The sequence below is a fragment of the Herpailurus yagouaroundi genome, unplaced genomic scaffold (assembly GCF_014898765.1).
Source record: "Herpailurus yagouaroundi ecotype Mexico unplaced genomic scaffold, PumYag 250, whole genome shotgun sequence".
In the NCBI taxonomy this organism is placed as follows: Eukaryota; Metazoa; Chordata; class Mammalia; order Carnivora; family Felidae; genus Herpailurus; species Herpailurus yagouaroundi.
The window spans coordinates 9,478,959-9,496,451 of record NW_024412467.1 but is presented as its reverse complement, the minus strand read 5'-3'; the positions used below and the strand labels follow the sequence as shown (position 1 = coordinate 9,496,451).

At 42.3% G+C, this 17,493-nt stretch overlaps 1 protein-coding gene across 1 annotated transcript in view; it reads left to right on the top strand.

Annotated features, from left to right (window-relative positions):
- The window catches only part of STMND1 (stathmin domain containing 1), a 26,869-nt gene extending 13,565 nt beyond the window's left edge, over positions 1-13,304 (top strand). Inside the window, exons 3-5 of the mRNA XM_040460552.1 lie at positions 2,769-2,920; positions 11,359-11,490; positions 12,390-13,304. Of these exons, the coding sequence (XP_040316486.1) occupies positions 2,769-2,920; positions 11,359-11,490; positions 12,390-12,677 (572 nt within the window). The 3' untranslated portion in view covers positions 12,678-13,304. The remainder of the gene's footprint in view (positions 1-2,768; positions 2,921-11,358; positions 11,491-12,389) is intronic.
- The last annotated feature ends 4,189 nt before the right edge of the window (positions 13,305-17,493 follow it).

The window sequence follows — 17,493 nt, the reverse complement described above, 5'->3', positions numbered from 1 at the left end:
CACACACACACTCACATACTCTCACACACACACTCTCACACATGCTCTCTGTCTCTGTCTCTCACACACACTCTTTCTCTCACACACACTCACACACCCTCTCTGGCACACTCTCTCTCACACACACTCTTTCTCTCACGTAAACACACATACACACTCTCTCTCTTACACACACACACACACACACACACACACGCCCCTAGATTGTTTCTAAGAGCAAATCGCAGACATAATGACACTTTACTCCTAAGCACAATATGTGTTTCCTAAAACAAGGATATTCTTTGCATAATCACGGTACAGGGATCACAATCAGCAAATTACCCCTTAGGCAGTACATCGTCTCATCTGCATATTCAAATTTTATCAATTGTCTCACAAATGTCCTTTGTAAATAAATTTCTGGTTCAAGATCTAATCCAGAATCACACGTTTAATTTAGACATAATGTGTTTTTCTCCTTTAATCCAGAGCCAGTCCCTCAGGTTTTCTTTGTCTTTTATTGGATTGATATTTTGGAGATATAAGCCATTGCTTTTTGTAGAAAGTTCCTCAGTTTGTGTTTGAGAATTCCCCATGATTAATTTCAGGTTATACATTTTTAGCAAAAATACCAAAAATGACATTGTACCCCATTTGTACATCAAATCACAAGCTACATGGTATCTATATTTGACATTTATTCCTCTTTTTTTCCTTGCAAACACTTTTTAATGTAGTTAAAATCAAAGATTTCTCAATCTTTTCTTTTATTGAATCTGGATTTTGAGTCATGTTTAGAAAGTTTTTTCCTACACCAGAGTTTAAGATGAATTCACCTACATTTTCTCGTATGACTTCGCTTTTGACACTTAGGCTTATGAAGAGTTTCCGATCTCGTGAAAAAATGCTAGTGTATATGTTGACTGCATAGGAAACATAACTATCTTCAGTATGGTGTCTGATTTTTAAAAGTAAAATTTGATATATTAACAGTGGTAATCTCTTAATGCTAAGAGTATGGGCATTTTTCTTTTCTTTTTTCATTCTTTTCTATCCAAGTTTACTATGTAACCATGTATCACTTTCATGATCAGAAAAAAGCATAATGTCATTTTCACACATTTCCCCAATCGTCTTCAGCATCCCAAGAAATCATGAGAACTAGTTGAAATGACCATGATAGCTCAGGGTTCTCTTTGTAGGCTAACGACTGTCAATGTCAAGCCAAATACTTTGGTAGATTCAGAAAAATAATGGATCATGCAGTGGACCTCCATCCATGACCTTGGGAAAGGAGTGGGGGGGGGGGCAGGGTGGCAGAGAACACAGATGTGGAAGTCGGATATTCTTGAGTTCAAACCCTAGTTGATTCTCTTCCTACCCATGTCACCTTAAGCAAGTTAATTCGCCTCTCTCATATAGTTTAGTTGTACAATAAGGATAACAGTACCTCTCTCACAGAATTCACAGTGTTATAAAGTCTATAAAGTACCTAATATGGTGCCAGGCACGTAAATGCTCAGTAAATAGTAATTGTTATTATTTTGGCCCTTCCAGGTAAATCCACCTTCTAAAAAAAAAAAAAAAAATCCATCTAATTCTTTACCTCTAGCTTTAACTTTTCTCTGTGGTTTCAAGCTTCTAGGTTACATACTTCAAAGACATGCTTTACCACTCTGTACCAAAATCTGTATATAGCTCTTTACAGTGGGAATCGAGTCTATTCCAGACACATGAGAAGGTAGAAGGAAGACACAACACTGGACAAGAAATGAGATTATAGGCGATTTGTTGAAGTTACCTGCAGCGGTCAATTAGAGAAGTCTCTCGTAACAAGAAGGCAAATATTCTGAAGTAAGAGACATCTGGCTCGTGTGTATGTGTGCATTTTTTCTCTCTTCCCACTGCAAATTCACAAAAACTGTCTTTGTTAACCAGCGAGGTTAGAAATTTTCATTAAAAGACTCCGTCCACTAGACGGAATCAACGGGGTTACAGTGAGCACTTCTTGATGATTACAAAATAGAAAATAGCTCATTTCTGAAGACTCATTGCACCTTTATTTCATGGTGTGAGTCCGGAAAAACAGATGCTTGCTTATTTGGAGCACTGGGCGGTTTGTAATGGGGGGATGGGATCTCTCTCATTAGTGCAGTTTATAAAGGCTCCCGGAGACACCGTTTCGGTGCCATTTTTAGAATCATTAATAAAAATTTAGCTGACATCACTTCACTTCAGTTCTGATTTCGTTCAAAGACTCTTTTCAAAAAGGCATTACTTTTACTTACATAGATTTAGCAGATGGCGTAATTGTAAGCTCAAGGTTGCGGAACTAGAAGTCTCTTGGCAACATCGCACTGTTTATCCTTTGTATACAAAGCATAGAAACCAAACTGCAACTCACAAGAGTCACTGAAAGAAGATCTCCTTCCTTGCTGTGCTCTAGCTTGGTAATTAGTGTCGAGAACCCATGTAGTCCTACCCCAGTGTATAAGTGTTGTTACAACAAAAAAAGTAGTACATAGCAGCACATGAAAGACTTTTTGTTATGTTAATATGGGGCTTGCTAAGCAAACCGTATATTATGGTGATGTGTATCCTCTAAAAGAACGTGAAGACTTTCAACTTCAAAGGATTCAAAGATTTATAATAGAAACAGATATGTAGGTAAGAGTGTTCACCCAAGATTTAATGAAGCGGCATGATTTATAAGGCATCCATTTAGCATCCGATTGATAAAATGTTCATGCTTAAATTCCTATTTCTTTTTTCTTTTCCTTTGGAAGACCTAGTGACCGGTGGATTAATCCATAACCCCCAAGCCCCCAAGATCCGAGAGCGACAAAAGTCATCAGACATCCTGGAGGAATTAATTGGTCAAGGAATAATACAAAGCCACAGCAAAGTACTTAGAAATGGAGAATCTTATGATGTCATGGCAAGTATTCCTTAATTAAACATTAGCTATAAGCTAATAGTTATAGTTTAGTTTGAAAGTAATAGTAATAGTTTAAAATAGTAATAGAATATGATTGATCATGAGTTACGATTTCCAAAGTCACAATGCAGATTATAGCATTTATCTAAGCCAGGTTTCTCTCCCATCAATTCTTTCACCCATCTCCACATCATCCTTTTCCACGGACTCGGGAATTGCCCTAATCATTTTTTAAAGCTTATTTATTTGCTAACTAACTTGGATGTAAATTAAAAAAATAATAATAATAAGTTCATAGAAAATTTTTAAAAAGAGAAGTTTATTTATTTAAGCAATCTCTACTCCTAACGTGCGGCTCAAACCCACGACCCTCAGAGTAAGGGTCGCATAGTCTATGGACCGAGCCAGCCAGGCACCCAGCAACTGCCCTGATCGTTGATGATAAAGGAATCCAGTAAAACATATCTTGGGTTTTACTGAAATTGAGGGACAGTAAGCCCCATTGGATAACATGCCTTCATTCTTTGAAGAATTTTTATTAAGCATTGCCTGTGGACTAGGTATTGTGAATATAAAACTGAACTCTGATTTATCTAATAAAAAATAGGCCTAAATGCGAAAGCTAAAACAGATATGCTTACACATTTATATATACACCTATATGTACACATTTCGATATTGACCCTAAGGTCAAACAGGAAGAAATGAATACGGTTATAAAACTCCTCACACTCTTCTTTTTCTTTGTTGATTCATCTTGACTAATCGGTTGTAGTGTTTCCCTAGCGTGAGCAGAATTTTTACTCTGATTTTAACTGGTTGTGGCCGAAGTCTTGAGTCCTTAATTTTTTAATAAGTTCTGTCTAAACCTGTAAAGACGATGGCAGGTGTTGTTTGTTCTGCTTTCTCGGGTGTTCGTTTGTTAACAAAGCTCCCAAGCAACCCCATTGCCTAACGAAGGTGGAAAGAAGAATTAACAGAGAAAAGAAGCCTAGGGAGAGATGAGTGGGAAAGACAAGGAAGACACAGAAAGGATGGAAATGGGGACCAGAAATAACATCGAAGGCTCCTCAATGGCCGCCCATCCTTGTCTTGTAGGGAAAACAATCGACTGTGGACAAATAGACACATTATTTAAATCAAGTATGCCACCTAGACCAAGTCACTTAAGTGTTTGAACAAAGGTAATTTCCTTCTCTGCGTGTAGGAATTGCTTAAGACTCATGAATAAAAACCAAAGTGGCATTTTCTCTTGAAGAAGAATATACATCCTGCAGAAGGTATTTGGGGAAAAGAGAGGAAATCGCTAAACCTCACGAATGATGTTATCAGGCTGCGAATAATCAGAGGGTGTAGGGGACAGGGGAAGGTAAAAATAGATTATATAGTGGGAAAGATAATACCAATATAATGACAGTTCACGTCTGTGAGATGCATGGCACTTTCGAGTACAGTATCTTATTTGAAAGTACTGGAAGATGGGTCTTTAACGTGGAAAAGGAGGGGGAGGGATTCTTTTCCAGCTATAGGTGAGTCTCTGGGGGTCAGAAAAAAGGAAGGTGTGTCAAAAGAAAAAAAGACAAGAGAACAATTTGGAGGAGGATAAATTGTGGAAACTTTCAGTCGCTAAGCGATGCCTTCTTCAGGGAAATGCTATAGAAAATTGATGCTAACCGCAATGGGAATAGCATTAAAATATTTTCCAGTGATTCAGACGCCAGAGATGGAGTCCAGACTGAGACCTTACAAGGGCACGACAAGGTGAACTAACATAAGCCACCTTGTGAAAGAAATGTATCTGAAAAATGAAAACTACAGGCTTGACTTTCAATAACATCATTAAGTGAGACAAAGATGATGAGTGTGTTCATATTCTGTAGAAATGGAACAGTTGTCAGGAGCCTAGTTGGACTGTTCTCAAAAGGATTTCAATGTGACAGGACCGCAGAGGTAGGTAAGAATAACACAGCTGTTTGCTTTTGTTTTTTTGCTTTTTGCTCCGCACTTGGACCACGATGTCCCAGCATAATCTAGATTTGCAAAAAGCCAGCGCAGTAACACACAGCTGTATGTTTTATCACCTAGAGCAGTGGTCCTTAACCTGGCTGCACATTCGAATCACCTAGGAAGCTTTCGAAAACCCCAGGGGCGCCTTGGTGGCTCAGTCGGTCAAGCATCCGACTCTTGGTTTTGGCTCAGGTCGTGGTCTCACAGTTTGTGAGTTTGAGCCCCACATGGGGCTCTGTGCTGACAGTGAGGAGCCTCCTTGGGATTCGCAGGGTGCCTAGGCGGCTCAGTTGGTTGAGCGTCCCACCTCGGCTCAAGGTAACAATCTCACAGTTCGTGGGTTCGAGCCCCACATTGGGCTCTGTGTTGACAGCTCAGAGCCTGGAGACAGCTTTGGATTCTGTGTCTCCCTCTCTCTACCCCTCCCTCCCTCGAGCTCTGTCTCTTTCCCTCTCTCAAAATTAAATAAACATTTAAAAAATATGTTTAAAAAAAAGAAAAGAAAGAAAATCCCAGTGCCTGGGTCCCCCTGGGACCAGTGGCTGGGGATGGGTTCTGGCCGCAGTGCTTTTGAAAGCTCCCAGGTTATTCTAGTGGGCAGCCCAGGCCAAGAATCACTGCCCTTACTTTTCTACCAACATACACAAAGCCCTCAAATTCATTATAAAGCTGGAAAGTGTTAAATCTTTTGAAATGAAATCCCCCATTGTGTAAGAATTCTAAAGGATTCCTGAAAATGTAACATACTTCCAGGCAGAGGACAAAGAGTATCCCCAGGAACACAGGGAAATGAGGGAGAGGTATAATTGCTTAGCGTCACAGGTAAAGTCTCTTACAGTTCAGCTGTAGCTGAGAACATGCATATATCAGACACCAGGTGCCTTCATATTTTGGCAAAAGTTTTGAGCCAATGTGAAAAGATGAGTAGTGAATACTGAAAGGGGAACATACTAAGAACGGAAGTATTATTGGATAGTTAATGCTTTTCCTATCCAATATTTAATAATATTTTTTAGAAAAAAAAACAACAGATGATAAAATTGGCTAAAAATGCAAACCAAAGGGATGTTAGTAATGTCAGCAGTTATACAATGTGATGAAGCCATGTAACACGGTTTCTTCATTGGTCCCCCAAAATCTTTTAAATCAAATATTATGGGGGGAAAAATAGAACAATAAATGTGAGAATACTTTAAAAACAAGACTTCTAACATATACCATTAGTATAAATACCAGGGAATGTTAGATCTGTCCCTTCTTTTTTTTTTTTTAAGTTTATTTGTTTTGAGAGAGAGAGAGGAGGGGAGGGGCAGAGAGAGACGAAGAGAGAGAGAATCCCAAGTAGGCTCCGCCTTCGCAGGCTCTGCAGTGCTAAGCCCGATGCGGGGCTCAAACTCACGAATGGTGAGATCATGACCTGAGCGAAAATCAGACAATTAACCGACAGGGCCACCCGGGCGCCCCAGATCTGTCCCCTTCTTTAATTTAGTTCTCATGTAGAGTGAAAAATAAGACAAGATGCTGAAAAGTGAGGTCCTCCACTCATCTGCTGAATTGGGGGACCCTCCTGTGGGTCAGTCTCTCCCTGGAGGTCCAGGGAAGTATATATCCACAGGCCCCCATTCGTCTTTTTTCTTAATTGTTATCATTTGCTTCTTGGCAAGTACTACAACAATTTCACAGTGCCCCTGGGGTAACATGCTTTCAAACAGAGTCATACTAATAGAATTTACTTTGAGTAACTCAGAAAGAATTAGATTGATATAATTAATTATAATATATAATGATATAATATTAACCTAAGTATCAGACTAAATGAATTTTTTAGTATATTTTTAAATATTCTAAAGAGACTTAAGTGGCTGTATCATAAATGTGTATGGACTTTATATGCACACGTCGCTGTGTGTCTGGATTGGTACAGATCTCTATAAGAAGTGTAATTGGCTCTCATTTATCCACATTGGTATTATCCACTTGAGGTGTCTTTTATCCCAGACTCGTTTTTCCCCTGCCCCTTGGCCTCCATACACAAGACTCCGATTTCTCTGTTGACTCATTCTGTCTCTGGCCAAAGTGTACCCCCTTCTCTGGGCAACTTTTGCCCTTGGTAACCTTCAGTGCAGTTAGGGAGTTCATCTCTCTTGCATCAGAGTCCCTACCGTTACTCGTTGAACCTCATGGGGAGTTTTTTAAGGAGGAGGAAGTGGGCTGGGTAAGACTAATGTCAGCTGACGCTGTGACCTTGCTGGGAGGTCTCACGGGGCTAGAGCAAGAACGGCAGGTCTCCTGGAAGCTTTGACCCGTTCTATGCACAAGACTTTGGGGAGGGAACATAGCCACGGTAGGTTTACCTGTGGATCAACAGCTAATTAGGGAAACTCCGAGGGCTACATGGTGGCCACAGGAAGTAATATATACAAGCCAGGTTGGCTAGAAACAAGATCCAAACTTCATCACAGCATCTTTGGGTGTGACAGTCTTCTGATGGTATTCTTAAAGGAAATAATTGAACTAGTAACTTCTACAGGTTTAGGGTTTTTATAGGGAGCACCCTCTCTAAGCATCATGCAATTATTGTTATTTTTAAGTGCCAACAGTTGGTAACGCCTGACTTTATAAAATCCAGTGGGAAAGAGTACAGATATTTTCCCTCAGGTCTTCCAAGGCTTTTACTTCAAATGTCAAACTCGGGAAAGGATGAGGGTTGCCCAGGTTGGATTAACTTCCGGAAGCGGGAGGAAGTACTTGATTTCCTAGGCATCATTTTGAACTAAAGCCACAGGAAGAGTCCACCCAGACCGGAAATCCCAAGTCTCTCAGAACCACTCACCTACTCCTTTAGTTAAGATTCAGACTCCTGTGTCAAGCCTCATGGAGCCTTTCTTCACTGAATCTGGGATTGCCATTTCACGTTTTTAGCCTTCTGTGAGTGAACTTCCCTAAAAAACTGTTTTCATACTAATTTCACAGTATCTTTAGTTGAGCCACTCCAGCAAGTACGTCCCTCTTTGCAGCAAATGGCTTTTGCCAGGAGGGAGCCTAACAGCCAATTGTCATAAAAATAATACAGCGATGGGGGAAGGGGAACTTGCTTTGACAGACATTCCACGGTTTTCGTGTAGTGAAAAACTTCTCACCACATAAAACTGTCTGATGGCTGTAAGTGAGCCAGAGCTTCAACAAATGGTTCCCTCTAAACGGCTTTCTGAGAAGCATGGTTCTTAAACCTGGAGGGAACCTTAGCGGTCCTCAGCCCCCTCACTATTTTTACATGTAAGAACATGAAGTCCGAAGAGTAGAGGTGTCTTGCCTCAGGGGACACCATGGGTATTAGAGGTCAACCCGGATTAAAGCCCAGGCCGCCTGCTGGCCCATTCCTGCCCTTCAGGACAAATACTCTATCTTGGTGATGATTCTGTGTGCTGTCATTGAAAAACGTCACTGCTTGGGGACACCTGGGTGGCTCAGTTGGTTAAGTGTCTGACTTCGGCTCAGGTCACCATCTCGTGGTTCACGAGTTCGAGCCCCACATCGGGCTCTGTGCGGACAGCTCAGAGCCTGGAGCCTGCTTCGGATTCTGTGTCTCCCCCTCTCTCTCTCCGCCCCTCCCTAGCTCGTGCTCTGTCTCTCTCTCAAAAATAAATAAACATTAAAAAAGAAAAGAAAAAAATCACTGCTTGAAGACATTTACAGACATTTCTCCAAAAAAAGACATCCAGATGGCCAACAGACACATGACAAGATGTTCAACATAACTGATCATCAGGGAAATACAGATCAAAACCACAATGAACTATCACCTCACACCTGTCAGAATGGCCACAATAAAAAACCCAAGGAACCACAAGTGTTGGTGAGGATGTGGAGAAAAAGGAACCCTCCTGCACCATTGGTGGGAATGCAAACTGGTGCAGCCACTGGGGAAAGCAGTATGGAGATTCCTCCAAAAGTTAAAAATAGAACAATCCAGTATTCACACTGCTGGGTATTTACTCAAAGAATGCTAAAACACTAATTCAAAGAGATCCATGCACCCCTATGTTTATAGCAGCTTTATCTACAATAGCCAAACTATGGAAGCAGCCCAAGTGTCCATTGATGGATGAACGGATAAAAAAGTGGTAGGGTAGGGGCGCCTGGGTGGCTCAGTCGGTTAAGCGTCCGACTTCAGCTCAGGTCACGATCTCGCGGCCCGTGAGTTCGAGCCCCGCGTCGGGCTCTGGGCTGATGGCTCAGAGCCTGGAGCCTGCTTCCGATTCTGTGTCTCCCTCTCTCTCTGCCCCTCCCCCGTTCATGCTCTGTCTCTCTCTGTGTCAAAAATAAATAAACGTTAAAAAAAATTCCCTTTAAAAAAAAAGTGGTAGGGTATATAATATTATATATATAGATGGATTGTTACATAAGGAATATTATACAGCCATAAAAAAGAATGGAATCTTGCCATTTACAATGACATGGTTGGAACTAGAGAGTATAATACTATGCAAAATAAGTCAGTCAGAGAAAGACAAATACCATACGATTTTACTCATGTGTGGAATTTAAGAAACGAAACAGACGTGCAAGGGAAAGAGAGAGAGAAGCCGAGAAACACTCTTAACTATAGAGAACAAACTGATGGTTACCAGAAGGGAGGGGAGGGCATGGGAAAAACAGGTGATGGGGATTAAGGAGGGCACTTGTGATGAGCACCAGGTGATGTAAGGAATGGTTGAATCACTATATTGTACACCTGGAAGGAATATTACACTGTATGTTAACTCTACTGCAATTAAAATTTAAAACTTCATTAAAACAGTCACTCCTTTCATTGAATGAAATGTAATTACCATTTCCCGAGTGATTACTGTACAGTCCCTTAAAAAAGAAAATCCTGTGAAATAAGTATCATTAAACCCACCGTTTAAGTGACAAAAGCCAGTTCACAGAGCTTAAGAACTCACGCAAAGCACACCTTGGCCAAGTCAGGACTCAGACCGAGGTCTGTCTGAGTCTTGACCTGGCATCTTTTTCTAACATGCTAGACTGCCTCTCTGATGTGTTTTCTCAGGACCAGCAGGCTTGTAGCGTAAAGAGACTCTTTCAGATATTACAATGGATATCAGTGGCTCCTTTGCCTTTAAAAGTCTTTGGAGAAATTACCTAGAACAATCAGTTTACTTTATAATGAACTGGAAAGATGTCATAGAACTAGAAAGATGTCCGTAGCAAATTAAGTAAAGAAGGCAAATTGCACAGCCTGTAGAGGGTATCATTTCATTTACGTTTGGTTTAGCGTTACAGTTGTACTGCACATACATATGTCCATAAATATATGTACGTAGAGAATGCCTGGAAACACACATACCAAATTCTTTCACATAGTTCATGCTGATGAGTAGGACTGGGGGCCAGGGGGTTCAACAGAAGACTATGCAGTTATTTACGTGTCACGTTACTTTTTCCTAACGGATGTACGTTATAGAAAACTAATCCTTAAAAAGAAAAAAATGTACATTAAAACTTTCTTTATAAACCCTTCACGACACTTTTCCTTTTTTATAACTAGAAGTTGTCATCAGAAAGTCATTATCGCTGCTTTGAACTTTGGAAAGGGTAGTCGGTCACACGAAATAGTTGGGGATTTTTCCTCCCATCCTGAAAACATTCACAGAGTCCTGACGGCAAAGGCCAGCCCGAGGTGGCTGCTCGGGTTAATTTTCTCCTGCATGAGACCCAAAGTACTCAAAACCCGTCTCGATCCCAAGGGAAAGGTGTTTCCAGCTGTGGCATATTACAAAATTACCAGGTTTCACTTTTGACCTTGAACTAAGCATTCACTCATCACTCGTCTGTCACCTTTTCCCACCTGTGTTCATTCTCCAGAACGTTTTCTTCTCGTGAGCCTTCTTCCAGCTCCAGAACGTTGTTGCGTTCTTTAATGCGTTTTAGAAAGAGCCTGTCTTTCCTTCTAGGCATCTAATAGACCTTTTTTTCTCTTTTCGAAGAATTAGTTCTGGGGTGACCAGCGTTCACATCGTGATTTTTATTTTTTTTATTTTTTTTATTTTTTATTTTTTTTATTTTTTTTTCAACGTTTATTTATTTTTGGGACAGAGAGAGACAGAGCATGAACGGGGGAGGGGCAGAGAGAGAGGGAGACACAGAATCGGAAACAGGCTCCAGGCTCCGAGCCATCAGCCCAGAGCCCGACGCGGGGCTCGAACTCACGGACCGCGAGATCGTGACCTGGCTGAAGTCGGACGCTCAACCGACGGCGCCACCCAGGCGCCCCCACATCGTGATTTTTAAATCTGCCAACGTATCTGCTCAGATTTTTAGGATCGACATTGTACACTGTGTTGATTCTACCTCTCCCGTCTCTCTCCTCCACCAGTGACTATGTCTGTTTCTCCCTTTTGTTGTTTTTTTCCCTTTTCTTCCTCCAGGCAAACGGGACCGAGCGGCCTCTGAGAAAGCCTCCAGCCAGGCTGAAAAAACTTCAGCTCAAAAAGGAAGCAAAGGCTTTCACAACGAACGATCTAGAAGAGAAGGTGCGAGCGGTGGAGAGGCACAAGAAGGTACCTGAGCTCTTGTGTCACTGTGTGCTACCTGCTGAAATGAGCCCACGTAGGCCTTTCCTATCTGCAGCTTGAAGATTCAGATCCAGTGTCTTAGTGATCTGTGCTTCCTAGGCAGGATGCTTAATTTTACTTTAATTCTCTTTGTGTGGTGAAGGAGGGAGGCAACATCTTGAAGCTGGCTGAAGTATTGTCTCATCTGAGTAGCCTAAGGAAGCATTGTTCAATTCTCAGAATGAAGTATGGAGCTTTCTTCATTGGAAGAAGAAAAGCTTCATTTGGGGTGGGGATGGGAGGGGGGCGTGGGGTGGAGGATAGAGGCCAAGAGGAGGCCGTGCAGACCATTAGACCAACACCTGTTCCACTACCGACCCGGGTCCCCATCACCCTCTGTCCCCCATCCTGCCGGGAAGCAGCTTTCACAGCTGTGGTCTGACAGCCTTTGTCTCCATCCCTTTACCTGGCCTCTCGGGGGGGAAAAGTGACTCCCCATTCAGCTCCACTAGGTTAGGGAGTGTGTGAGTGTCTTTAATAGTGCAGTAAAACCTTGGATTGCGAGTAACTTGTTCTGCCAGCGTTCTGCAAGACGGGCAAACGTTTCTAATGAACTTTAACTTGATAAACAAGCCATGCCTTGCAATATGAGTCGTACCTGAACGTCACACGATCACAACTGAGCCAGTGGTTCTGAAATTCGCTTTGATGTACAAGTGGATTACCAGCCTGTTTCCGGAACGAATTATGCTCGCAAACCAAGATTTTATGTAGTTCCTCAACACATGTTTGTGAAGTGACTGAATAAGGAAATGGAAAATCATACAGGTTAATTTCAGGCATATTAATGAGAACTCGGAGGAAGTTATTGGGGCTCATTTTCATTCTTTAATACCGCTTTTCAGAGTAAAGAAGAAGAAATAAGAAAAAGGCTAAGGAGTGACCGACTTTTGTCCCCAGCCAATCATTCAGATGCAGCTGAGCCGGAAGGGGCTGAGGTTCTGTTTGCCAAAGGACCTCAGGCTGTGAGTTCTGCTGTGTTTGAGTCTGAGCCGTCTGACCCGCAGGGAGGAAAGCCTTTGAAAGGGAAGAAGAGTCATACAGCATCGAGTGATAGAAACTTCAGTTATGAAGGATTTGGGTTGGTGGAGTCAGATGTGTCTTACAACCAAGCAGATGATGTATTTGAATAAGCCATCTTATATGGATTTCATGAAAAGACATCCATTCTCCCTGATTGTGACAATTTTAGTCTGTCTCATGTTTTTCTGGAGGCCTGATCTCACCCCACTGGGATTTGCCATGAGTTTAGGAACGATTGTATAATGTGCATGGGCTGAACTTGGCTGAGTCAATTCAATATCTATGCTAGCTAGCAAAAGGGGGGGGGGGGAAACCCCAGGAAGATCTGACTGGCTTCCATATTATAAAGTTGGCATTCTCTTCCAGTGGGGCTTCAGACGCTATGAAGACATCTTTATGAATACTTTCCAGCTTACGTTAATGTGTTTGTGCCAGATGAAACCCTTCTTTTTTGCTCCTGCCCGTTGGCTATGTTCACCCTCTGAGGGTCCCTTCAGACAAATTGCACAGATTTGTATTACGTGTTTGAATGATCTGTATGCTTATCTGTATGTTTCATTGTTCTCATTCTGTGTTGTGAAAGATGGAAAGCAACATCTTGAAGCTGTTTGAATTACACTTTCATCCATACAGCTTAAGGAAGCAATATCCAATTCAGAGAATTAAGTATGAAAAAAGACAAACTTCACTAGGGTCTAGGGGTGGGGGATGTCCCGGAGGCGGTACACTGACAGGAGGCCCTGTGCCTAACTCCCCCATGGGAGTCTGACAGATCTACATTCTTTTATTTATTTATTTGTTTATTTGTTTATTTATTTTGAGAGAGAAAGCATGTGTGCAAGCAGGGGAGTTGCAGAGAGAGAGAGAGAGGGCGAGAGAGAATCCCAGGCAGGATTCCCAGGCCCCATGTGGGGCTCAATCCCATGAACCGTGAGATCGTGACCTGAGCTGAAATCAAGAGCCCGGCACTTAACCGACTGAGCCACCCGGGCGCCTCTGATGAGTCTACATCCTGAAGATCTCCCATCCATTTTCACACATTTCCCCTCACACCACCCTCCTGTCATTCAACTGGATCTCTACAAAAGTTTCCTTGGTCCCTATACCACAGTCCTCTGGTTAAAACCCTTTCCTGGGTGCCTTTCGTGGTCAAAGCAGAGTCCAGAACCCTTTCTGTGACTGGTAAGGATCTCTGCTTTCACAATTCACTTGTGCTGAACTTGAGCCCCTCAGACTCATCACACTGCTTCTCCTCCGCTTCAGGGTCTTTGCACGTGCAGCTCCCCTCTTCCCCTCTCTCCCTCTCGCTGCTGGAGCCGACTAATGCCTTCTTGTTGTTTGTGTCTCCACTCGGACCACTTAGTCCAAAGCTCCCGGTCTGGGTTGGTGCCGCTCTCTTCCAGTTGACTTTCGGCACCCTGGCCCACTCACCTCTGCACTTGCCACCCACTTGAAATCGCCTGATAGGTTTTCAGCTCCACCACGAAATATTTCGGTTTTAGCAGAGCAGGAGATGAGTGTCTTGTTCACAGTTGCATTTTTTTGTCCCTCCGAAGGTGAATGGCACATCATAAGTGCCGTGTAAATATTTTGTTAGTGGATGCGTCGGTGTCCCCACACATCTCTGAGAAGCAGGACAGCCCCCAAAGATGGGAACCGGTGGCTGGGGACAGTGCAATTTGACCGGAGGACCACGAGGCGCCTGCTGCTTATGCATTCCCTTTGGGATATTGTAGGATTCGGGATCCGGTAGCCAGGTATGATGGTGGTATGATGGAGGGACTTCTTTCAAAACCCATTCTGGAACCCAAACCTTTAAGAACCACGATCTCCTTCTTACAATGTGACCTGCAGAGCCCTGGTCCAGGGCAGTCTGTGTCTCCATTACCTTATATGTTAATTTGGGTTAACCGCTTCCATCAACCCAAATGAAATAATGGGTCTAAAAGTACTGTGGAAACTGGAATACGCCATAATATTATAGAATACGATTTATGTAAAATCCCAGGTGGCCAACATGATGTTTTCCATATTGTCCTGAGATTTTTTCTGGCAGCTATCTTGTGGTGACATGTGATAATCTGACAAAATATTACAGTAGCTGAAATGATTGCAGTAGGCCACTTCGAAAGGATTTAGGTATCATTCAGATCTCTGTAAATAAAAAAATTTAAATGGCCCAAATATACACGGAGTGCAAATGTGTAGTAATTGATTTGTTTTGTTTTTAAAGTTTTTTGTCTTTAATTTTGAGAGAGAGAGAGAGAAAGCACGTGTGCGGGTTGGGGAGGGGCAGAGAGAGAGGAAGAGAAAGAGAATCCCAAGCAGGCTCCCCACTGTCAGTTTGGATCCCAAGCCCTGAGATGATGACCGGAGCCGAAATCAAGAGTCGGACGCTTAACCAACTGAGCCACCCAGGTGCCTCTGTAGTAATTGTTGTATATTAAATCCCCCAATTTGATAAATATCCCACTAATACTTTCTCTTGAACTTCTATGCTCTTACTTACAGTGGCTTGGGTGACACATTTGTTGAGTTCAAATATATGCACTACAGATGTGAACATCATCGCTGATAACCTGGCTTGGAAAGCTTTCTACATAGAGTTAAATACAGCGGAGTAACACATCCAGAATGACTAGCCATGTATTTTCTTAGCAAGAAACACTTTAACAGGGTGGGAAGACAGGTGATGAAAATATACACCTGGATACAAGGAACGGCTCTTAAACTCTAAGTATATTACTACTCACCAAACAGACAGAGGCTTTACGGACGAAGAAACAGGCTCAGAGGCTCTAAGGACTTTTCACCTTCACGAACCCTGGCATCAGGGGGGTCTGGCTGGGGTTTGAATCCTCCCACTGCCTCCAGAGCGGTCAGCCCATCCCGGCAACGTACTATTTTTTAACTTCAAATGTAAATGTGACTTTTTCCCATGATCCTCTTTTTGTTTTCATTTTTTTTTTTTTATTTAAAAGGATGATTTACACTGAAGAGTAAGAGAAAAGAAAGAGATTTCTAAAATATAGCCTCTGGGATCACGTTAATTTTATGTGTTGAGAATAACCTAATTGGTTTTCTCATTGCTGAAGCAGAAGGTTTTGAACAGCCGCCAGGGTATTTCAACTCAAATCCAGCTACAACCTTCAGGAAGTTATGAGTCAGGAAGACAAACTTAGGTAAATGTCCCTATAACCATTTTAATTGGGTGCAACAGAAAAACGCCTATATCGATTTCCTTGTGAAAGATGGTCTGGTCCAGTCTCATAGGAGGTAAACTTGATGTTTAGTAAACCCTCCAGTTTGGGGGTGAACAAAAAAAACCCTTATGGATAATTTATACCTAAACTAATATTTAAAAGGTATATTTAAGGGGCGCGTGGGTGGCTCAGTCAGTTAAGCATCCGACTCCGGCTCAGGTCATGATCTCGTGGTTCATGAGTTCGAGCCCCACATCGGGCTCTGTGCCGACAGCTCAGAGCCCAGAGCCCGCTTCGGATTCTGTGTCTCCCTCTCTCTCTCTCTGCCCCCTCCCCAGCTCGCGCTCTGCCTCTCTCTCTCAAAAATGGATAAACATTAAAAAAAAGTTTAAAAAAATAAAAGGTGTGTTTAAAATATTTCACATATGTTGAAAGTACTACACGTTGTAAGATTCTTATTTATGTTAGATCAAAAGTGATTGTGCAATCACAGTAACAAGAATAGAACTTATCGCAGTGTTGCTATAGCGACTACCAGTAATTTATGACTGAGCCTATTTCTGTGTGTTACTCCACTGCTAGTAAACAGCTAGTATTTGAAGTCGTAATTACACGGTAAATACTGCATTTTAAAGCTGTGCGGTGCTTTGGGGTGTCAGCAGATAGATCGCTTTGCCCCCACATAACCTGTAGACACCACACCTTTTTCTAGAGCATCTTGGGTCAGGAAAGGGCATTATTTTAAAACAAACTGTGGGAGATGACCGTTATGGTCTCTCTGTGTCACTTGTATTTGCTGCCTCCCCCCCTTTCTTTTAAATTACCTAAGCAATGTGGAATTACAAACACTGAAAAAGCTAAGACGCAAAAAAAAAAAAAAAAGAAAAGAAAAGAAAAGAAAAGAAAAGAAAAGAAAAGAAAAGAAAAGAAAAGAAAAAACCCACCAGGAAACCAACGTGCTTCCCTCCAGCTAAGAAACTGCTGGGAGCATTTTGCTGTATGTATTTCAACACGTTTTTCCTGGCAAAAGTGGACTCGTGCTACACAAACTCTTTTGCAACTTGCTTTTTTTCCACTCAACAACTTCTCATTCTCATTCGTAAACACATCTACTTCCGCGCTGTCGTTCTTAATGATGCAACACTGTATGGTTTTCCTCTTAGGTTTCTAAGGGTTCCCGTAGCTAAAGACGGGAAGAACGCATGCTCGGTCTCTGTTTTTTAAAAGGTGGAGAAGTCAAACATCTTGAACATTTCCCCTGTGAAGACGACACAGTCTGAACACCTTGCAGGGCAGAAACTGCCCTGCTGGTTTCCCTGGCTCGCGCTCTGTTCTACGCCCTTCCCCGCAGGATGGTCAGTGCAAAAGAACACAAGATCAGATGCAGCCAGTTTTACAGACCCACCTTCAGACTCCACTCCCGACTTCGCCTCATCACAGACGCTGTTCAGCACACGGAGACCTCAAGTCTGCTTCAAAAGCCCGTGTGCTAAAGAGAAAACAAGACTGACAATTACATCTTATATCCGAGTTGGCTTTTCGTGGATCAGGAATAAAGATGAGCTGTCTTTGCAAAGTGTTGTGGACAGAAGAGTGTTTGCAGCTAAGGGTCTGAAACGTTTTCTCTCATCATTCAGAACCAAGAAATTAGTCTTAAAAATAAAGCGACTGGCTATTTTAAGCACAGAATGCATTCATTCCAAACAGTAAGGTCATGAAAGCT